Raw genomic sequence first — 22,267 nt, 5'->3', positions numbered from 1 at the left:
TCGCTGGAGCCTGTCGGAGTCGCACATCTCCATCCACCTTCGAACGGCTGGGGCCTTCACAGACAACCGCAGGTTGATAACCTAGGTAGGTCATATTCTCCTGCCTGCTTGGGCTAGATTCCGTCATACCGAGTCGGCTGTAGTCAGCGGCTCTGTTCCACTCGGATGTTGAGTCGGATCTGCTTCGGTCATTTGTCGTACGTTGAGGTTGATACGCTTGTTGTTCATCCATCCTCGCCATTGTCGATATTGATCTTGTCGTGGAACGTCTGGCCAGTCTCGTAACCAGACCGGACACGTGCCGGTTAATATTTTTGGCACTCCATGCCAGGCGTATCTTGAGGGCCCGGACATATAAATGGCATCTCCGGACCTCAAGCGTAAAGCGACGTGACTACCGTCTTCATTGCCGACAAGGAATATACCGTCGCAACCGATGCTGATGCTCACAAGGCCTCGGTCACACTCCTCGCTGACGTCCCGGTGTACGCTCAAAGTATCTCCAGGACTGTAGAAGTTGACAATGGCGGCTTGAGCATCAACACAGGGAAACAAATGTTTCAGCAAAGCGGCAATATCAGGAGGAAACGGCGGAGGAGCCTCATCAGGGTAGGCCTTCCTTGTCCAGTCGTATTGCCCACCGAGTGTAACCCATCGCAACTTCGACTCCAGCATTTGGGCGTACGTGAGAGATTTGTGAATCGTAGGATCCTTTGGCTGGAGGGCTACATCGTGGGCTGCGGCGAAGAATGATACGGGTGATAAGCTGTGGTTAGCTGCAGGATATTGAACATGGTGGTGGAGATGGAGATTTGTTTTGTGCACAGGGTTCGACAGGTCACGGTGAAGTAGCTTGTTTAGCAAGGCAACTTGAAATTGAGCAGAAAGTAAAGCCGGAAAGAGCTGGAGACCTACCATAAGTCAGCCCTATTCCAAACTGCTGACAGTGATCGAAGCATACCAGGCAGTCCTTTGACTTCGAAAGCTTTGCGGCGGAGATCCTCAACGCCGGAAAAGGTGAGAACGCTGGTATCTATACCAAAGTCTTTCGAGTAGATACCCTGTTCGGAGCTATCAAGAAGCTCGGCATCAGGAAGAGGTGACACTTTTGTATGATCTGGATTGTACGGATCTATGATGTGAAGATCGGCATCGATTTGTGAAGCTGGCCGCTTCCGCAGTTCCTTGAAACGTTCTCGGATCGAGTCGGGTGGTCTTGCGTGCGGATCACGCATCTTCAGGGATGAAGGCAAGAGCCCTAAGTCACTGCTAGATCGTATGCGCAGCCATTTGATATCCTTGGGAAAGGTCGGGATATCGAATGCGAGAAGGAAACTAGCTAACACGTGGTGCAGCGGAAATTTCGGCGGAAGTCAAAATGATACGGGGCCGTTGACATTAGGGTGCCATTGGTGACCTTCAAAACGAGCCTCACAACCAAGACGGGCTGGGGCACCTCAGGTTTTTGCCTTCTTCAAGTGGTTCGGAGTGTATGATCTAGATCCCCTCCGGGTAGCAGATGACTGTGATCGAACTCCACGTAGACTACGGAGTAATGCATCGCCTTTGTTGGACCGTGTAGAGCTACTGCGTTTTGACAAGTTTTATTCATGTGGTGCCTAGACTTCGAATTGTTCTGAACCCAGATTGGCCCGAAACGCCGTCCTGGAATCTACAGTCTCATAGATAATCGCAAAAGCGGCCGTCTGGTCACCGTTGACAGGAATGGGTAGGGTATCAACGGTCAGAATAACAGAGTCTCTGCTCCCATCGTTCGCTAAGATGGTGAGCGTAGCCGCCGATCCTGTGTCTCCGTCGAAGAAATGCCCTCCAGAGTATCCTACAGACCAAACCCGACGTCCTCTATGTTAGGCCACTTCGCATTGAAGATGCACCCCACCACACTCACCCTCGCCCTCAACGGGCAGGGAGCTCATGCGTGGAGGGTGCCCTCGAAAGACTCGAGTCGAGCTCAGAAATGTAATGTGGCGGCTTCGTAGTCGGCACATATTGTTGCTGCATGAAGACGTCTGATTTCAACTCATCCTGGTATACTATTCCGTTCGGCTGCATCTCTCCAGTGCCATCGCCGTGCCTTTTCCGTATCTTGCGCGCCAAAACCCACCCGATTCCGAAAAGCAATGCCGCACCAATGATGGAGCCGACGGCGATACCGGCTTTCGCACCTGTAGACAGGCCATGAGATACTGTGGAGCTGATCAGCGCGGTGGTCGTGTCACTCGCGCCGTCCGCACCCGAGACTGAGGTCGTTACTTCCTTCGTCGCGGAGGCTGTTGGGGTTTCAGTCACTGGAGTAGAAGATTCGGAGAAAGTGATGACAGTGGAAGCGGGAATGCTGCTTGTTGTTGTTGCCGCAGGTTCGCTGATGTTCTGCAGGAAAAAGCCCGGGCTAGAAATCTGCTCAGACGTTTCGGAATAATTGACACCTTGGGGGAGCCACCGGAAGACCCATTGATTGGTGTCCAGTAGTTCATCCGGGCTGACATCTACCCTCCAGGAGAGAGAGGTGATAACGTTGAGGTTTTGCCGGGCTGAGAACAGTAAGTAAGCGTTGGTGTTGACGGCTTTGCTGACTTACCAGCGATCAGATGAGAGTAAACATGGAGATTGTAATCGGTGATCCAAAGATCTACGCTGTTGACGTCCGCACTGGGGGCGTACGGTGCGAAGCTGTTCACTAAGTCGGAAGTCCAGTTGAGTAGGTAGAACTGGCCGACTGTAAGATTGGAGGTAAAATCAGGCGCCGAGGGCGTGATCCATGAATCTTGGACAGTTTGTGCTGTTGCCAGCCTCTTGAAAAGCACTGCCGCCACAGCGATGGTAGGAACTCCTATCCTCATCGTGAAGATAGCTGTGTTCAGTGATTTGCATGGTAATGTGGTTAAGATCAGGCTGGCAGAAGAAGAGATATGAAGCCTTGTTGAAGGACCTCTCCGCCAGTCAAAGGTCAGCCTCTACGCCTTGATGGCGAACCTTGGCCACCCTGTGCTCAGCTTGTTTCAGCCGTCCATCTGTCTCGCGACCAGACAAACCGTCGTCTTGGGCGATACTAGTGAGCCCATCGACACGCTGCTAGCGGGACGGTGCGGCCGAGCAACAAGGGCTCAGTTTGACCAGGCTGTTTGAGCGCGTGGAAGGTCACACAGCTCCGTCTCTGCAAGACTCGTCTGCAGGTAAGGAGAAGGATCCTGAGGGAAGCTCCGCACGCGTGTCAATGAAGTGGGACTGATAGGCATTCTGCAGCCCGACAATAGACAGTTTAACGTTCAGATGGAAGGCATTGCAAGTACGGAGTAGTACATCCAGCTACAAGATCTGGGGCCAACCCCCTGGTTGATTGCAGATAGTATCTCAATACTGGAAATCACTGCACCAAGCTCGTGAGGAACTTACTTGAAGATATTCAAATAAGTCGTCTGGGGTAAGGAGTACTGTGAACTGTGTTGTAGGTGATTCGGACTTCATCAGGCTTGTTCTGTTCCTGCTGCAAGGCGCCATGCACTATTTGGCTCGAAACATAAAATTATACGGAGTAGTAGGATTGGGATCCTGCCAAAGACTAACGTACTAATGCTGGCTTGGCGATGGGTGGGCCACCATACCATCCTTCTTGGCAACGGCTCTAACAACTTGCCCAATTTCTTTGAAGAATCGTTCTCTGTAACAGACCAGGATGACGGGTTGTGATTGTAGACACTGCACACTACCAACCCAACGGAACAAGCGTGGAGCAAGAAGGCGAATTTGTCACTCATGTCAAGCATGCCAGCATCCAGCCTGACGCTCGTGCCAGGACTGTCTTTGTCCTTTGTGGTTGGTGCTCCCCCCATCTTCGACTAACATCTCCTAGCACGCATATGTATTTGTCCAGTCGTTCGACAAACATCGAGCCTTGAACATGGTTCCCTTTGCTACACGTCGAGTTCTGATTGTTGTCGCCCTTGCGTGCACAGCGTTGCTTCTGTTGTATCAGCTACATGGCAATGCCACAACACCCCCTCCGCAGTCAGGCCCCACGAGTGCAAGTCCACCACAGGCTACATCCTCTCGCCAGAAGCCCAATGTATCAGCGCCCAACTCGTTCTGGAAATCCCGGCAAACGCATTACCCTCTTCAAGCACTCAATCCTCTTCCCACAGGCAAGCCGAAGCAGCTACCCTTGGTGCAGCATCGATTTACCCCCTTGACCATTCAGGATGTGGAGGTGCAGCGCAGCCGGCAGCTGCAGGTCAAAGAGGCGTTCAAAAAGTGTTGGACTTCATATCATGAAAAGGCTTGGATGCGAGACGAATTGTCGCCAATATCTGGTGGCGGCCGTGATACGTTTGGTGGTTGGGCTGCGACTCTCGTGGATGCACTTGATACCCTCTGGATCATGGGGTTAGAAGACGAGTTCAGAACGGCTGCCTCAGCTGCCGTCAATATCGACTTCTCGACTTCCACAGATGATACGATCAACGTCTTTGAGACCACGATCCGCTATCTCGGGGGCTTCTTGGCTGCTTATGACCTGAGCGGCGAGAGACAACTCTTGACCAAGGCTGTTGAAGTCGGAGAGATGCTGCTTGTTGCCTTCGATACTCCCAACCACATGCCAATAACTCGCTGGGACTGGAAGAAGGCTGCTGCTGGCATCGAGAAGCAACGAGCGCCGGATTTTATGCTGGTCTCTGAACTTGGATCACTATCAGTAGAGTTTACCCGCCTCAGTCAACTTACCGGCGACCAGAGATGGTACGATGCCATTGACCGAATCGCAACACTCTTTGACCAGCAGCAAGGCAAAACAAGGATTCCGGGACTCTGGCCTGTCGTCGTCAATCCGCAGAACCAAGACCTGACCGTCGACGGGGGCTTCACCCTGGGTGGCATGTCCGACTCGTTGTACGAATACTTTGCCAAAGAATACGTTCTTCTCGGAGGTCTTGCACCTATGTACCAGAAGCTGTATGAGCAGTCCATGGCTGCCTCGATCGAGCACCTGTTGTTCCGTCCTATGACTCCGACAGGCGCAGATATCCTATTCGGTGGCGACGCTCGAGTAGATAACAACGGTATTGTGCAAGAGCCAAGAGGCCAACACCTTACGTGCTTCGCAGGCGGTATGTTTGCCTTGGGCGGCCGCATCTTCTCCAATCCCGAGCACGTCGAGATCGGTCGGAAACTTACGGACGGTTGTGTATGGGCTTACGAAAACATGCCTAGGGGTGTTATGCCTGAAATCGTACACTTCTTACCGTGCCCTTCGAAGACTAATTGTGCATGGGATCCCCAGAGATACGACGCTGCGGTCCTCGAACGTGCCGGTCCTGCGTCAGCAAACAGCAACATCGACGACATCGTTGTTCAGAAGCGGCTTCCTCTGGGCTTTACCGACATCGATGATCGTCGCTACATACTCCGACCGGAAGCGATTGAGAGCGTTTTCATCATGTATCGCGTTACAGGCGACAGAATGTACCAGGAGAAAGCCTGGCAAATGTTGCAGTCAATACAGAACATCACTACGACCGAATTCGCCAATGCTGCTGTCTCTGATATTACTGCCACTGGTGTTGACGGCTTGCCCCCAAAGGATGATCGAATGGAGAGCTTTTGGCTGGCCGAGACGCTGAAGTATTTCTACCTGATTTTTAGCGAACCAGACTTGATTAGTCTGGACCAGTATGTTTTCAACACGGAGGCACATCCCTTGCGACGTCCTAGTTGATCATAGGGATCTATGCAGCGCCATTTGACTTGGGCATGGGCACGATAACAATCTCGGAGCACCTCGAACGCTTTTCGATCATGCGATCAAGACGATATTCAACAGAGCCCTGGATATAGAACACTCGCACGAGATCCGACCCCAGGTGGAAAGCTTCGTGTTGAGCACGTGATACACTCTGCAGCCGAGCTTGGACAGCGGTTGACAACATACCAGGCATCGGTACAAGTCCCGTTCAACAGGTCTCTCCGGTCCAACTTTACGCAGTGTCGTCTCCTTCGTCGCGTCCGTGCGACGGCAACTTTGACTACCATCGGAGTCTCTCGCCAAAGTTTCACACCGGAACATGAGCTCTCGAGGAGGCAACGAGCGCCTCATCATTTAGTGAGATCCCGGACAGCTGGAAGTCGCTGAAGTCAACATCACGCTTACCAGAACGCAGAAGTGGCTACGAACGATTCGCTCTACCGGCAGCTGAAGCAGCCGGACAATGTTTTCATGCTGCTAAATGCCCTTCCTGAAATGTAGATCATCCAGTTGCCAGTAGACCTCTGGTAGATTCCACATGTCGCCGAGCCCGTCTCTAGGTAGATCGATAGAGATGCATCTTCCATGGAGGTGAATTGATGCCCTACGTCTTACCAATTGAGCCGGAGGAGCAGGGAAGATCACCTCTTCCTGGAGCTCAGCTAACCTTCCCCGAACGGCGCAAACATAACACTTCGACTTCATGGCAATACCAGGCCTGACCAGCTGGACCCTATGCCTCGGTCGATTCTTGTCCCAGCACGCGCTATCATTCTCAAATAATTCATGCAAAAGTGTGACTCCTGCTTTTGTGTCCATAATCCTTCTTTTATACGTTGGTGCCAACAACCTCACCCAACTGATAAGTGCACATTGATCAGAACGCTATTTTCAAGATGTCTCGGTCTCGAAGGGTCTTCCTCCCAACTCATCCTCACATCCACCGACCTTCGCCTTCAAGCAAGCTATCCTCAACCTCAACCTCAACCTCGAGACCCCTCTTCACCTCTCCAGCCCAACCACATCCGGTCAATTGTCTGCCATTTCGACCGACACTACTATCCTTGCTACAGAAGAGACGCAGCATGTTACAATTTCTCCCTGAACTTCCTATACTTCGCTGGCCAAATACCCTGCTTGCCAGGCGACAGAATCCCGTTCGGATCAACAGTATCCTGCGGCAGTCAGCGACCTGAACGACGGTGATTTTGCGAACGACATACCTTCAGCCTCTCCACGAACCTTCGATACGCGTGGTCGTTGAAATCGTACGCATCCGCGACAAGATCTGCAGGCCGTCAGCAGAGTGCACACTGACTTGAACCAGGACATACCCATATAGTTTATGTGCGATCGATACTTGCTGAAACCTCTCTGCCGGCCTTCCTCGTACAGACTGCGGAAAATGGTATCAACTGCTCGTCGGTGCTCCGGGTTGGACTTGTCAAACACCATCATGTTGACGAAGATGACATGCCGTTCATGCATGAAGAAGTCGCAGAACAGGTCGAATCCTTGAGCTTCGCAGATCTTCCGAGCTGTCGTTACCCATTCCAGGACAGTCTTGCCATCGGAGGGAATAATGGGAGAGTAGTCTGCATGAGCACCAATGCCCGCTTTCTCCTTCGGCAGCCGGTACTTGACCATGGGCAGACTCCACAAGCTCGGCACGCCGACGAAGAATCCACCATGCGGTTCTGGTATGGACGTTGCTTCTAGCAGTTCATCGTTTTCTCCGGAGAAGATTTGACCGACCAGACGATCTTCATGACCAGAAGCTTTCTTGCGGATGATTCTCTTGAGCTCGTTGAAATGAGACTGCACCACATCCTTCGCACCGTATAGGCCGAACTTGACGTTCCAGTACCCGAAGCCGAGCTCTTTCTGCAGTTCTCGAAGTCTCCAGTCTGGGATCGGTCCCTCTTCTGGCCACAACTCTGCACGCTTGCCTGTCATACCGAGCCATTCGACAATATTCGAGACGTACACCGTGTTCGGGAGCAACCCATCTCTCCGCAGGTCGCCGAATATGTCAACAATCGTCTCAACATCTTCGAAGTTGGGCATGTCCCATGAGCAAGACATGTACGCCTGAGGTTGGGGATGAAGCCATATGCCCATCTTAGTGACGACGCCGAGATTACTCTGCAGAAAGAGACCCTCGATCGAGGGACCGAAACTGAACTTGGACAAGTGCGCCGAAGGTGAGTTTGAGATGGCAAATTGACCTGTGCGGACAACATCGCCGTCTGCGAGCATGACCTCCATCCCGCTGATATGTTGATGATGGGTCGCTGTCGGGGTGAAGCCGGTTCCTCGATCAACCGTCTGCCACCGTTAGCTATGTTTTTGCCATCAGGAACACGTACATTTCCAACCACACTTCCCCAGCCCAACGAGGGCACACTCGGCCAAACTCGAAGCTTGTGCTTTGCACAGTACAGGTATAGATCAGTGAAAGTGACGCCCGGCTCTACAACAGCGTACGAAAACTTGTCGTTGACCTCAATGATACGATTCATGCGATGAAGATCCAATGCGACAGATCCGTTGAGTCTTGGTGCCGGTCCGCCATATCTAATAGGTTAGAGCTGCTGGCTGGTGGTGTGAATGACTTACCCAAGGTTCTTGCCGCGTGAGAATGTCCACACGGGAATGCCATGCTGGTTCGCTATCGCCAGCACTGCTCGTAATTCATCAATTGATGCCGGGCTTCCCGTGTCAGTTCTACCCTATGTTTCGCGCAGTAGCACTCACCACACGGCCGCACTTGGCATCTTCCGCTTGCCTTCCTTTTCCCATAGCTCGTACGGGTCAACATACTCTTCAAGGGACTGGCCCCGGAAGACATGGTCCCTGCCGACTGCATTTTCGAAGTCTGTGACTGCCTCGTCGAACTGTTGCTGGCTCACGCCCGGTGGAAGCACATTTTCCAAAGGAGATAGAAGTACTCCAGAGAAGAGATTGCGGTGGTTCAACTGGTACTCTGGGTCCTCGTAGCGGATTGGAAATTTGGTATCTGTTGCACCCATAGCTGTTGAATGTCGTTGTCCTTTCCTGCATGTCCAATTGACGCTATTTGACTGGCCTCCAATTCCTGTTCCACCACATGCTCCAACAGCCCCCGACTCCATGAGGAAACCCCACATTCACCACATCGAGGAGATGCTCCACTTCGGAACTATGCCAGGCTGTCGCCTTTTCGTACTGGACCGTTGACCGGGTAGCATCGAACGTGATCGGCGTGCGTATCGTTGAAGTTCAAGTTGGGATAAGTAGTGCCTTCGGCAGCAAACCATAATTGGGGTCACATTGGGAGTGTAGTTGCAGTGGGCTTCAATTCTCACTCAGGTCAAGGATACAATTGCAGGCGGAGAGAATTCGTGATATCGAGTGTGGGCATCTACAGCGCAAGCCCGGCCTGAAAGGGCAGGTTGAATCAATGACTCAACTAGAATGCTCATTTCGTTGTCAAGTTCGTTGGCACTGCTCATGGAGTCTTCAATCCTAGTCCGAGCTGATCTAGTCTATGCCCGCCTGATGTAGGTTCATGACAGTCTAAGACTGCCCGCTATGCATCACGCGGATGTGTGTGCACGACACGATCTATATAGTACATTAGATCCTCATGGCCTGCGGACGTCTTCTTGGGCCACATAGGCATATGAATGTGTAGGCTAACACAGGCACGAGAAAGATCGAACAGATGGATCCTCTGCCCAACTTGTCACCAACTGTTGGCAGCTGTCACTGCCTTGGGTGGAACAGCAGCGGGCTTTCTGACCGTTGTTGCTTACCGGTGCTCGGGATTCCATTCTCGGAAACCACCAACCAGACTGCGAGTCCGAAAGAAAGCTCTCGGGATCGTATTGGGGTTTCTCTGTCCCAAACACGACCGCAATGCGGTGTATCACAATGAAATGAAGGCCCTGTAGCCGGTTCCACACGCCTGTTCGGATGGCCTGTTCCCAATGAGGTGGAAGCCGGGGAAGGGCTGGGGTGGGGCTGTTCCCCTATACCTTTCAGATAATGAATGGGAATTGGCTGCTTCGAGGCATCGGTAGGCCAAGGGCGGGCAAACTTCTTCAATTCTTCTGGGGTCTTGTTGTCCAGCTTGCGACTCTTCGCTTCATTGTACTCTCGCATTGCCTGTCGGAATTCCGCAAAGTCGAGACCGCTGGATTTGACTGTCGCCGGGACTTGGCGGCTCGAATAGGTTTCTCTTCGTTGTTGTCCTCCAGCATGATGGAATCCTCAGCGTCCTCTTCGGAGTTCGTAGCATGAGAGCGAGTGCCCGTGCCCAAGAGCGAGTGATCGTGGCCTGGGGTGAGTGCGAGTGGCCGGACTGCCCGTAGCCTGAGGGCGAGTGCCCGATGAATGTCCGAGTCTGTGACCACGGAAAGCCACGACCGTTGTCTCGAGAATCACTTCGAGATGCAGTCAGAGACTGCTGGCCCCCAGGGAGTCGCAGTTGATCAGGTCGGTCGCCTAAGCCCGTGTTGGCTATGGCTGAGGTTTGAAAGTCGTGAGCAGCTCCCAGTTGTTCCAGTGGAACACCCAGGAAAGCCCAAAAGTTTGAGGCTGACGCATCTCTGTGAAATGGCTCCACAACCAGATAGCAGGCGTTGCCCACATTTACAACAATACCACGTGGAATCAACAGGCTTACCACAATGTGTACAGTGTTCCACGCCGTAGGGCTCCATTGTGTCGTCGTATTCGATGTTGGTGTTGTGCAGAAGAGAGAGAAAGAGGCGAAGACTTTGAGATTTTTTTTGGAGTGGCCATACCACACCACCGCAGCCTCACCATCGCACAGCCTTGCTCGAGCTCGGCATTTCATTAACAGGAACATATTTGGTCAAATAAGCCTTTCCATTCATGCTGATTCTCAGGCGGCCTATCGGGTGTTCGCGCATGCTCGTCGCAACGTGGTCAGCCTCGGATTACCAGACAGCCGCGCTTCTCGTCGAGGATCGCATGTGTGTGATCCTCCCACACTGCGTCTCCTCGTCGTCATCGAACCGAAAACGATGCTCCAGGTTTCCAGGTACGTCTTTTGAGACCTCACGGGGCCCAAGTGTCAGTTGTTTCTGGTTGGCAATCCATCATAGACCTCCACTCTCTATGGGTTCACCTCCGACTAAGACGAATCGGATCTCCATCAACCGAGCCGTCGACCCTCCCAGCGCGCCTTGAAACACTAGCACTGGCGAGCAGACTCAATCAGGGAAAAGCATACAGCAATGTCACCATCTCCACATCGGCGGCTGTTTTCATCCCTCCACAAGATCGACTCGCCTAAACCACTTGCGAACTCCCTATAAGTAAACTAGTTAGACCGTAGAATACCTTATGTAGAGCGATTTATAATAAAAAGCTACTATATGAGGTAAAAGGCTAATATAAGGAAGACCTTTTCTACTATCTAAACATTCTGGCTCCGCCGGTTCTATGCCTCGATATGTTCTACATCGCTGAGGCTGTGGTCCTTGTCCGAAACGACATTTTCAACACCTGATCCGCTAGATTTCCCAATAAGCCGAGAGGCGCGAACAACACCCAAAGCGGTGGAACTTTCGAACATCTCATCGATATCCTCCAGTGACTTGCCATTGGTCTCCGGGAAGAAAAAGTAGATTATAGGCAGGAAACTTGCGTTGAATACAGCAAAGATGATCCAGTAGTGACTGCCGAGATTTGCTGTTCCTGGCGGCGTAATCTGACCAACGACAAACTGTCCCAACCACTGACCCGTGACCGAGATGGCGGAGACTGGGACTCGAAGTCGCAGCGGGGCGATTTCGCTGGCATAGAGAAAGGGAAGCCCAAGATATCCAATGGCGTATGAGCAGGCATAGATAAACATAAAGGTGAGTGCGACGGGTGCCAAATTGGAATGACCACCCGTTCCGGCAAGAACAGCCATCGAAACGCACATGCCGCTCGCACCGATCATGAAGAGCACCCGCCTTCCTATCCGATCGACAAGGAACAGAGGGATAAACGCGGCCACGGTGAATGTTGTGACGAAGCCAGCAGCGAGCAGTTTGCCACGTTCACCAGAAAATCCCAGCTCAGCAAAGACACTGCCGGTGTAGAAGATCATGGCTGAACAGCCGTTCCACTGCGTGAAACTCTGTGCCAGCAATGCAATGAAGGCGCGTTGAAGTGGACGTTCGGGGCTGTGCTTGAAGAATGATCGGAAGCCGCCGGTAGTCAGCTCCAGCTGGCCTTGAATGTGGTGGAGTTCTGCTACGACTTGTGGGTCGTCCAGGGGCCGGTCCATGATTGCCGCCACAACATTTCGGGCTTCGTCGAGTCGTCCTTTGCGCGCAAGCCAACGGGGCGACTCCGGCATGAAAAAGACCCAGGGCATCGCGAAGATGGCAAAGGCCGCAGGCAAAACCATGGTAACCCTCCACTGAGCCGAACCGGTCAGGCCTGGAATGGTGCCCAGGTAGATCCAGCTAGGCAACGCAATACCTGCGCTGATGAAGATGCCTTCCATGATGACGAACATGCCTCGATGTTTGGTGGTGGCGCATTCTGTTTGCCAGATAGGAATACTCGCTGAGATGATTCCGATCGATCCGCCAACGAGTAGACGTCCGATGATGAATTGTGCAAGCCAGAAGGCCGAGGTTTCGATAGCAAGTGCGATCACCGATAAGACCAAACCCACGAAAACGGTGCGAAGTCTTCCCAGCTTATCGCCAAAGAAAATGCAGGAAAGTGCGCCAACAACGGCCCCGAGATCATAGCACGCTGTGACGACGCCTACCTCCTGTCAGCACGGTCTGGGGAAGCGATTCAACATGCGGGCGTACCCAGGATCAGAGCATTATACGACTTCGCAGCACCTTTCGTGTTGACGGTGTCGATTCTGGGGAATTGCTAGTAATCGATAAGTTTCCAAACCCAGACAAGCGCTTGGAGTGTGTTCACCTTGACAAAGGATTCCAGGTTTGTTGCGTGTCCAGTAGAGCCATTATTCCAGCCGAACAGCATGAAACTTGGCAGCACGACAAGCACGACCATGGCCGTCTTGAGCCCCAGACCCCTCAACCCGAGAAATTTTGCCATTTTCCGATGGAATTGGAAAGTGAAAGTGAAAGTTGTTGAGATTGAATGTTGTCAGAGGCTCGAAGGGGCGGCCACACGCTGATACTTATGATTATTTCTGTTTAAACCATGAATCGCCTCCATCCCCATACACTCCGCCAAAACATACTAAGTAGTGTAAGATTCTTTGGTTATTTGCGTCGAGCCCGTGGGAGAAAACGCCGAGCGCCAAAATTGCACCGCGTGGAAGCAATGACCGAGGATACGGGCTCGGACAACCCGACACAGAGCTGGCTCAACTCGTCCGCGCCAACAAGCATACACCGAAGCTTTCAAACAAGCTTACCCGTATAGAACAAGCAATGGTTGGCAAATCTGTGCGATTCCACCTTATGGTGCCCCGCAAATTTGCAGTGGCGGATAGGAATGTCCAATCTTATGGGCAGGATCGGGATTATCGCGAACATGGGGAAACTCGGGGAAATCATCAAATCCGGGTATCACACAGAATCCCAAGCTATCAAGTTTTCGCCGAGTTGCGGGGAAGAACGATGACTTCCAGGTGGATTCGCAATGAATCAGATCCAGTTGAGCGTTTCTTGAACCTGGACAAGAGCACGACTTGTCATGCTGTCTCAGACCCCGGCTTGTCTGGCTTGTGAGCAAGCCTCGGCAAGTCTCCTCTGGCTGTTGGGAGAACAAAGTGCTGACGAACGATAGGCTGAATGCATTTTCCTGCCGGCAAATGATTCCTGCGAAAATTGCAAAGCTCGCAGACTCGACTGCTTGTATGTGTCGCGCCTGGTCTGCCCTGGCGTTGACAACATGCTCACAAACTTAGCTCTTCAGGAAGAAAGCGACGACGCATTGGCACCGAGGGACACACTCTCTCGTACACCAAATCGCCGTATCCCAACACGCTATATCCACAAGGCAAAGAGACTGCCACCACGGGCGAACTTCCACGACCGCGTTCTCAACAGTCGGCTTCAATAATTGACCCACCGTCGTCGACCAATTGGTCAGGTCCAGCTCTCCGTGTCGGCAGTGCCCAAGATCCCAGTCCCAACAACGAGACGTACATTGGCAGGGCGCACTATCTGGACCATGATACACCATTTGATGAGACACAGGCTCGCGATGCCACCGAGTCCGCACGGCGGCAGCCCTCCGAGTCAGAAAATGCTGTACTACAGCTCTTCAGTGCTTTCGAGTTGCCACCACGAGCAATCTTCCGCAGTCTGCTCGATAGTTTTCTAACCTACTGTCAACCTTGGACACCTGTCCTCACGCGTGGCGAACTGGATCACAGCGACCAGCAAGCTCCGTCATATATCATCTGTCAATCGATGTTTCTGGCTGCGAGCCGGGTCTCGACTGCTTCAAGTATACATTCATTTGCTACACCAGATCAGTTCTATCAGCGAGCCAAGGCTCTTTTCTTTATGAACCACGAGCTTGATGCGTTGGCGATAATAAAAGCGACTATCATGTTGCAGTGGTATACGCCCGTGGGGCCAGAGCAAGTCTCTTACGATGCTGGCGAGTTCTGGCTCAGAGTAGGAGTGGCCATAGCTGTTCAGATTGGTCTCCACCGCGAGGCGCCGCCCGGACCTACCACTGCTGCGCGGAGAAGAATCTGGTGGACTCTAAGGGTAAGTCCAACACTCTCCAAGTTTGCTCTCACGCTGATACAAGTGACAGACGCGGGACGCACTGATGACAGTAGCCCATGGTCGGCCCCGGGCGATCAGCCGACACGACACCAATGTGGCCCCTATACGACCAGACGAACTTGCAGACGCCGCTGGTGAAGGCGATGGACAATTATTTGTCGCCTACACGAATATTTGCTGTATCCTGGGTGATATCTCCGAAATATGTTCAAGAAACACCATGACGCTGGCAAAGCATCAAAACTTCGAGAACCTTCTGCATGAATGGCCTTCCCAGGTTCCCAACCACCTTCGTTTCCCCAATTTTGGCGTGAGCACAGAGACATACATGTCATTGCAGTCTCAGCTCAATCTTCGCCAACTTCACCTTCCATACCTGCTCAGCCTCGCCATCATCGGTCGTTCACTTAAAAATGAAACAATCTCGGCTCAACCTGTCATCGCGGCATCTTTCGTTGCAGGCATCTTCCGGGACTTTCTTGCGCGGGATGAAATCAAACATCTCGCACCAATCTTCTCACGATACTGCATCGCTTCTGGATTTTTCCTGGCTTTGTTGCAACCTCTCTCAGAACTTTGGACCGCTTGTCAACCCGACATGGATGTTTTCCGCAAATCTCTCCAAGAACTGGGTCAAAGATGGAAGTCGGCCAAATCAGGGCTGAGAGCTCTGGAACACTTTATTTCCCTACGTGAGAAACAACCACGGCGAGCCGTACAGGTCGTGTGGCTTACCGACCACCAAAGAAGATTCTTCGACTGCTTCCCGCGTGACTATTGCCTCAGTTGGGTCAGCCTCTACGAACACTGTAGACTCAATCCTAGAGCTCCGGACCCTTTGGACGGGAATGCGACAACGGACACGAATATCCCCTCGGTTGCCACATCGGTCATTGACAATGTAGCCGAAGATCATTGGGCATTCAATGACGCGGATTTCGAACAATTCATGTGGACCAATACTGAAGACTGGTTTTCCAATCTCTAAAGTCGCTGCCGAATACATAAAAATGCAACTTCTCGTGTCTTATGTTTGCACGTCTCTCCTCACTACAGTCTTGCCTGTAACTGGACCCCTTGCTTAGACCTCCGCCATACCTGGATTTCTGGCAGCAGCTCATATCCTGGTGACGGGATGAGCTCTGGTCCCAGAGCCTTCTTCTGCACCTTACCAGTAACGCCCTTGGGAAGTTCGCCCTTGACCACACGCAGAATGGTGGGAAGCTTGTAGCCCGCCAGTGAGTGTCGAAGATCTGCGCGGAGCTGCTGCAGGGTCAACTTGGCTGCCTGGGGCTTCACAGCAATGACAGCGCCAACACGTTGGCCAAATTCTTCGTCGCTGACACCGACCACCATGGCCTCCTGTACATAAGGAAGATTCAGGCACTCTCTTTCGATGTCTGTGGCCGATATCTTGTAGCCGCCTGATTTGATGATATCGACCGAGGCTCGACCCACGATGGTGTAGAAATCGCCGTCGCGTCGGGCGATATCGCCTGTCTTGAACCATCCATCTTCATCGTGTGCATGCTTGGTGGCCTCCGCATCATAGAGATATCTGGACATGTCAGTTCAACACCACAAAGGAGCCATGGCGTCAAGACGTACTTTGCGAACATATAAGGAGATTTGACAAGCAGTTCCCCCTGGGTGCCTTCCGACAGCTTCAGTTCCACGCCTGGCACAGGTAGACCAACGCAACCTTTGGACAGCAACTTGTGGTTTGCATCCAGAGGCACTTTCAGACAGCCGGGGAACTCGGTCGCGCCGTACCGCGTCAGAATCGGCGTCCCTGCCCGCAGCTCGGTCCAAAATTGTTGCACATTGTCCTGCAATGCACTTGACCCGCTCAACAACAGTCGGAACTGGTTCGCCGCCGTAACAAACCGGGCAACCTCGCTCGGGGGCAACTTTGCGATTCTGTGCTCGAAATCCCATTTCAACCGCATGAAAATGGTTGGAACGGCCGAAAATACGGTCAGGCCGCCCTGCAAGAAACGATCCCAGACCCATTCGGCATCGAAGCTGCCACCTCCGCCGAATTCGATGCATGCTCCGGCGCACAGAAATGGGAAGAAAGACGTGCCAAGCCCCGTGGTGTGGTGGACGGGTAACAAGTGGAGGAGCACATCCTCATGGCCAAGGTCGTAACCCTCGCCGATCGAAGTGGCCGTTTCGTGGGTGTATGTGCGGCGGTGGACAACGGCTTTCGGCCGGCCAGTGGTGCCCGACGTGAAGATGACAATTCCCGGTGCACGGTCGTCTTGAGGGGGATCTGAAGACAATGCAATGTCCAACGCTCTAAATCGCGGGGACTTGGGCAGATGAGACAGGATGTCGATGGTGGTGACGTTGCCTGCTTGTCGGCCTGCACGTTTGGCAGTGTCCTTCACTGCCGAGCTGCCGAGTACGGCGACCTGCTGCGACTTGGTGATAAAGTAGACGAGCTCGTCGATGGGTGCAGTCGGGACTAGAATGTCAGCAAGGTCGTAGACGAGCGATGTTGCCTCACTTACACATCGGCACGGCTGCAGCGCCCAGCGCCAGAACCGTGAGAGTCGCCACGGTGAACTCAAAGCCACCAGCGGCCAGGACCCCGATGTAGACCTCATCGCCACGGCGGAGCCTCGCGCGGGTATTTGACGACAAAGATGCTTCGACGACTTTGCGAAAGGCTAGCACGGCGTCAAGCAACTCAGCATAGGTCTTCTCAACACCTAGACCCCGATCCCGCAGAGCTACACGATCCCGTCGGGCATGACGAATTAACTTGCCAAAGAGCGGGTTGTTGGGAAGAATGTGATCGCCAGAATGCTGTGGCACAAGTTGTGAGCGGTCGATGTTCGTTGCTTGAGCCATGGCGCGCTTCTGCAATGGTAAATGACTGTTACCAGAGGTGTTGAAAGGATGGTTTTTATCCCCGTGTTGTGATTGTTCAAGTCAGTCAGGTAGATCCGTGGGACAAGTTTGGACACGGCAACTTTTGTTCACCAGGGCACAATGGACCGTCAAGCCTAGTGCAAAGCAAAGAGGGCCATGCTTTAGCATAGTCATGACATACGGAGACGGTCTATAGACCCCACTCATCACGAAGCTTTCGGCGTTTTCTCACAACCCGTGCCGAGTAGTAGAGGACTATGGAAGCGAACTGTATGAAAGCTTGGTGATTCGGTGGCTCGGTTGTTCGGAGGTTCGGAGGTCTTCGGCCATCTATGATGGAGGCCCCGGGGTGGAAGGGTGGGCAGTATCGAGCTGGGGACCCCGGGACTCTTCTCCCTCTGCTCTGAACGGATAATGTCCTCCCCAGATTCTCGACGCCCCACGGGTATATTCCGCCCTCGATAAAATCGTGAGGTGGAGTTGTACGGTCAAAAGCTTGGTGAGGTCGCTTTCTCTCCCACCACACACGCCCAGGCGAATTTGAACCCCCGCTCACCATGGCCAGCAAAATGACACAAGACGACAAGGTAACACTCGAGTATCGCGACAGGTTAGCCGTCATCACTCTGAACAACCCAAGCAAGTTGAATGCGTTGACGAAAGACCTGTACTATCAGCTGGCGACTTTTCTCTACGAAGTTGCGGCTCGAGATGAAATCCTGGTGACTTTGCTGATTGGGCGAGGGCGATTCTTCTCTGCGTAAGTGGTAACACTACCCAGTCATGATTTAGGGTCCTGGTACATGAGACTGACAACGACGGTAGAGGCGCCGATGTATCCGTGTCACGCAAACAACCACCAGGCACGGATCTGTATCGACATTTCCTGACCTACACGGTAGCATCAAATCTCAACCTGGCAAGGGCCTTTTACATGCACCCCAAAATCCTGGTGAGCGCTCTCAACGGCCCAGTCATCGGCATGTCTGCGGCCATGATTGCCTATTCCGATTTCATCTATGCAACACCGCACGTTTATCTGCAGACTCCATTCGCAAGCCTTGGTCTGGTGGCGGAGGGAGGCGCAAGTGCAGCGTTCGTCGAGCGTATGGGGATCGGCAAGGCCAACAAAGCTTTGATCCAGGGCCGAAGGCTTGGAGCAGATGAGCTGCTAGGCTGCGGCTTCGTCGACCGTATCTTCAAGACCGAGGGCGGTGATGACGTGGCATTCGAACGGGCCGTGCTCGACGAGATCAAAGATGGGTTTGGCGATCATCTCAATGGTGAGAGCATGCATCGGATAAAAGCGTTGATTAGAGGCAAGCAAAGGCGCGAACTCCACGCTCAGAATGTGGACGAAGTGTTCGAGGGAATGGCAAGGAGTGTCGCCGGTATACCTCAGAAACAATTTGAGAAGCTCAGAATGCTCAAGATGTCACAAGCGAAGAGTATGCTTTGATCAAAAATAAAAGTCGGTGTCTACTTGGTCAAAAGATCGTCTTCCGTCTCATTGTATTCAGCCATTGTGTAGGATCCAGTCTTCAAACTGATCATAGGCAAACCCGTGGCTGGAAAGCGAGTTATCTGAAAACCAACGAGTGCGCTCTGACCGGAAGGCGGTCGCGGCGTCAGCCCTCGTTTCTCCACGGGCCAGTGAATTGAGTGTCCGGTCTGCACCAAGAGACCCGGGGTCGTCAACGAGCTCTGCAATGTGGCTCCACAGCCGGCAACCCGCCGGTGACATGGTCTCCAGGAATTTGAGACAGAGTGCCTTGTCGGATACACTGGGCAGATCAGCAGGACGATACTGCTCTGTTGTTTTCAGGCATTCAAGGCAATGGTCCAAAGCTTTTGCCGCGTTAGCCACACTAGAATCATGTCTTGCAAGACTCAACAAAGCCTTTCGCAATGTCTGCAGATCTGCCTGAGCGGCGTTCCACAGCCTTGGGTAGGCCCAGAGTCGGAGGAGCGCCATGCTTGCAGAGTATGCGTAGATTGTGAACACAGGGCCGAGATATTGGATCTCGTCATGATCCAGAATGCTCTTGAAGGTCTCAGCACTCAACGAAGCAGCGATCGAAGCAAGGGCCGATATCGGTAAGCTCGATACGGAGGAGCGTTTGCCGGTTGATAGAGTGCGCTGGCTCTGAGAAAACAGCACTAGAGCTGCAAAATAAGGCAGCCTCAATTGCCGAACTGTCAGGCTCTCATCTGTTGACTGTGGGACATCCCGGTCGGCATCCACACTTTCATACTGACACAGGCGAATGCGCCAGATATGAAGGCTGTTCTCAATACTTGAATTGTGCATGTAGCCCATAAATCCACGCCGGTAGCACTCGGTCAGATCGCCTAGGACCTTGCTGATGTCCACGTACAAGCTGAAGGCGGCAGGATCGGCTTGGCTGTCGACGAAATCACTGTCATCTAGTCCTCGGACATCAGAGTCCATGAGATTGACAGCTCGAGGACTAGCGTATAACAAAGACATCAAGGAATCTTGTGCCACAATGGTCCACCACAATCGCCGACGTATGCCACTTTTGGAGTCGAGCCGAGGATCTTTGTGCAGCTTGATCCTGTATGCAATCGTGACTGCCACGTGAAGCCAAAGCTCACTGTTGTCCACCGTAACGTGTCCAGTCGCTTGCCGATCTTGCGACATGAGCATCAACGCAGCCTTGACGGTGACAAGAGGATCGCTCTCGCTGCCAGACCAGAAGAGGGCTTTGGCTCGTTGGTAAAATTGGCTCGGTGCGGTGGAAGATTGGTCGATGCGACTCGCCGTAAACCACAGTGCTTGTGCGAGAAGCATCGAAGCTGACTGCTGCTCGATTCGCGCAAGATTCGCCAGGTCGGCGTGCTCCACGATTGGCAGCCACGGATTGCAGTACTCGAGGAAACAATTGGTCAGGCTCTGTCGTTCACTTTTGGGAGGCACGTCGACGCCATGGCTTGGGATCGGTGGTTCTGTGGACAAATTGCCGAAAGGATAGTCCAATCCATCATTGGAGGTAACATGCGGAGCGGGAGGAGGAGCAGGCCAACTAAAGAATGCTTCTGGTCGGGATTGCGTCCATGGTGGCGAGGTGGCAGCGTGCAGTGCCGAGCGCTGGTTCAAGGGCCCGTCAGCAACAGCAGCGTAGGAAATTGGTGTATGCGTTGTCGATTGGTCGACAGGGATCAGAATGCTGTTTAAGAAATGGGACGGCTGGGGCACGGCTGTGCTTGGAGACGATCTTGACCTTCTGCGACGATTCGGAGCGGTCGAGACAACAGTACTGCATTCACGCTTCTTGCGTGAGCGAGGTCTGAGTGTTTGGTTAGCCTTGGGCTGGCATCGAGCACAGATTTATGCCTACATGCAGTCAATGTTCGCATTACTACAGGCCCTGCAACCTGGCCCATCTCCGACCATCACACATCGGACCTGGCTCTCTCTGAGCTTAGACTGCATTGATAGAGCATGGTACCAACCTTCCTGTTATGGCACGTGACACACGCGTATGCAGTCTTGGACGAGGAATCCAGTACCATTACGAGGTACGGCGAAATGCTTTGATAGTATGGACTGCCGGCGGTGGGTGTGAGGACACTTGATGGTTCTGCGCCGAAGAGGACCTGTTTGCTTGGCGTCTAGGCGGTGGCGCATATCCCCCGAGCACCCCCGGTGCCGCATTACTACAGCTTAAGCTTCGGCTGTCTACTGGTAGGCCTAGAGTACACCATGCTGATCAATTGGAACTCGCGGTCTGCTTCACCGTACAGCTCGGATTTGAGCACGCCGTATACTCCAGCAGCAGCCTTAGGCGCAACCCGCCTGGCCAAGTCGTGTGCCGTCCTCCTCAGAGCGGAGGGCTCAACTATCAAGTCAACTATTCCATCTTCTAGAGCTTCCTTGCCCGTGAATTTGTGCGCCTCGAGCAGCATTTTCCTCGCTACTCTCGGGTGTAATTTAGCGCGAAGAAGGCTCCCCATGCCAGGGAAGTGTAAACCAATGTCCACAGGCGGCTGCATGAGCTCGTCAGTTTTTCCGAGTGTCAAACTGCTGCGGACGACAGTGTCCAAAAGTGAGCATACCATTCTCAAGAACCCTCTCTCGCCATTCATGACCCTGTAGTCGTGCGCCATCGCGAACACACAACCACCTCCAAAGGTATGTCCGTTGATCAGTGCAATTGTCGGAAAGGGAAAGTCCAAGATGGTATGAATCATTGGGTAGAAGCCTTCCGTGTTGGCATGAGGTCGCACTTCTCGTTCATTCAAGTCTGCTCCAGTACACCAGAACTTTGGATTTCTTCCTTGCACAATGACTGCTCCGGCAGAGCCATTTCCCAGCGTCTCCCTTATGCTGTTAAAGGCCGCTATCATCTCGCGACAGAATGCCACCGTCATCCGGTTTTCCTCGCCACAGTGCATGGTGATGGTGAAGACGTTGCCCTCGCGGGTTGTCGTGACGTGCTGCATCTTATCCGCCCAGAACGTCGAGCTCAGTAAATCAACATGAGAAGCCCCTTGCTAGTATATGCCATCATCACATGATACGACTTGGATCAAGTCACGGCAATATTTGTAGCTCGGTCCCAAATCCGCTTCGGTGTTTTCTCAACAACTGTGGCACGGGTTGGGTTTGTGGCAAAACGCCGAACATTCAATCTTGCCAAGGACATCTTCGGCATGGGCTGCTCATGGGACTCGGAAACCTCTTCTTGGCAAAAGCCTGAGGCCAGAACCCACCTCTCAGCTTTGGGGGAATCCGGAGCGCCAAGGTCTAGCCACCTTGGCGCGGCCGAAGTTATCGAAGACACCATCTACGAGTAGATGTTCCGGGGATGAGAACGAACCGCCGGGGCAAAGGGGTGTTGGGGACACCTGGGGAACCAAGATA

General features: G+C 52.9%; 10 protein-coding genes across 10 annotated transcripts; 3 read left to right on the top strand and 7 right to left on the bottom strand.

The window, feature by feature from the left end:
- Window positions 1-123: 123 nt before the first annotated feature.
- Window positions 124-1,235, bottom strand: G647_04682 (alkylated DNA repair protein AlkB; the record flags this gene model as incomplete). The annotated part of the gene is made up of 2 exons (XM_008729021.1): window positions 124-911; window positions 962-1,235. The coding sequence occupies 2 exons, from the start codon at window positions 1,233-1,235 to the stop codon at window positions 124-126; spliced, it is 1,062 nt and encodes a 353-aa protein (XP_008727243.1).
- A 682-nt stretch (window positions 1,236-1,917) lies between these two features.
- G647_04681 (uncharacterized protein) lies at window positions 1,918-2,861 on the bottom strand (the record flags this gene model as incomplete). The annotated part of the gene is made up of 2 exons (XM_008729020.1): window positions 1,918-2,552; window positions 2,600-2,861. The coding sequence occupies 2 exons, from the start codon at window positions 2,859-2,861 to the stop codon at window positions 1,918-1,920; spliced, it is 897 nt and encodes a 298-aa protein (XP_008727242.1).
- A 1,058-nt stretch (window positions 2,862-3,919) lies between these two features.
- G647_04680 (uncharacterized protein) lies at window positions 3,920-5,731 on the top strand (the record flags this gene model as incomplete). Its single annotated transcript, XM_008729019.1, has 1 exon — window positions 3,920-5,731. The coding sequence occupies one exon, from the start codon at window positions 3,920-3,922 to the stop codon at window positions 5,729-5,731; it is 1,812 nt and encodes a 603-aa protein (XP_008727241.1).
- A 1,115-nt stretch (window positions 5,732-6,846) lies between these two features.
- G647_04679 (uncharacterized protein) lies at window positions 6,847-8,790 on the bottom strand (the record flags this gene model as incomplete). The annotated part of the gene is made up of 6 exons (XM_008729018.1): window positions 6,847-6,933; window positions 6,982-7,046; window positions 7,093-8,086; window positions 8,128-8,335; window positions 8,378-8,470; window positions 8,516-8,790. 6 exons carry the CDS (start codon window positions 8,788-8,790, stop codon window positions 6,847-6,849), a joined length of 1,722 nt encoding a protein of 573 aa, XP_008727240.1.
- Window positions 8,791-11,210: 2,420 nt separating this feature from the next.
- On the bottom strand, window positions 11,211-12,844 carry G647_04678 (uncharacterized protein; the record flags this gene model as incomplete). The annotated part of the gene is made up of 3 exons (XM_008729017.1): window positions 11,211-12,538; window positions 12,589-12,655; window positions 12,707-12,844. The coding sequence occupies 3 exons, from the start codon at window positions 12,842-12,844 to the stop codon at window positions 11,211-11,213; spliced, it is 1,533 nt and encodes a 510-aa protein (XP_008727239.1).
- A 530-nt stretch (window positions 12,845-13,374) lies between these two features.
- Window positions 13,375-15,487, top strand: G647_04677 (uncharacterized protein; the record flags this gene model as incomplete). The annotated part of the gene is made up of 3 exons (XM_008729016.1): window positions 13,375-13,481; window positions 13,665-14,478; window positions 14,528-15,487. 3 exons carry the CDS (start codon window positions 13,375-13,377, stop codon window positions 15,485-15,487), a joined length of 1,881 nt encoding a protein of 626 aa, XP_008727238.1.
- A 62-nt stretch (window positions 15,488-15,549) lies between these two features.
- G647_04676 (uncharacterized protein) lies at window positions 15,550-17,358 on the bottom strand (the record flags this gene model as incomplete). Its single annotated transcript, XM_008729015.1, has 3 exons — window positions 15,550-16,057; window positions 16,108-16,969; window positions 17,016-17,358. 3 exons carry the CDS (start codon window positions 17,356-17,358, stop codon window positions 15,550-15,552), a joined length of 1,713 nt encoding a protein of 570 aa, XP_008727237.1.
- Window positions 17,359-17,948: 590 nt separating this feature from the next.
- On the top strand, window positions 17,949-18,838 carry G647_04675 (uncharacterized protein; the record flags this gene model as incomplete). The annotated part of the gene is made up of 2 exons (XM_008729014.1): window positions 17,949-18,139; window positions 18,205-18,838. 2 exons carry the CDS (start codon window positions 17,949-17,951, stop codon window positions 18,836-18,838), a joined length of 825 nt encoding a protein of 274 aa, XP_008727236.1.
- Window positions 18,839-18,895: 57 nt separating this feature from the next.
- G647_04674 (uncharacterized protein) lies at window positions 18,896-20,194 on the bottom strand (the record flags this gene model as incomplete). Its single annotated transcript, XM_008729013.1, has 1 exon — window positions 18,896-20,194. One exon carries the CDS (start codon window positions 20,192-20,194, stop codon window positions 18,896-18,898), a length of 1,299 nt encoding a protein of 432 aa, XP_008727235.1.
- Window positions 20,195-21,060: 866 nt separating this feature from the next.
- Window positions 21,061-21,846, bottom strand: G647_04673 (uncharacterized protein; the record flags this gene model as incomplete). Its single annotated transcript, XM_008729012.1, has 2 exons — window positions 21,061-21,390; window positions 21,460-21,846. The coding sequence occupies 2 exons, from the start codon at window positions 21,844-21,846 to the stop codon at window positions 21,061-21,063; spliced, it is 717 nt and encodes a 238-aa protein (XP_008727234.1).
- Window positions 21,847-22,267: the final 421 nt, after the last annotated feature.

The sequence above is a fragment of the Cladophialophora carrionii genome (assembly GCF_000365165.1).
Source record: "Cladophialophora carrionii CBS 160.54 unplaced genomic scaffold supercont1.4, whole genome shotgun sequence".
NCBI lineage: Eukaryota > Fungi > Ascomycota > Eurotiomycetes > Chaetothyriales > Herpotrichiellaceae > Cladophialophora > Cladophialophora carrionii.
This window is presented reverse-complemented; position numbering and strand designations above follow the sequence as displayed.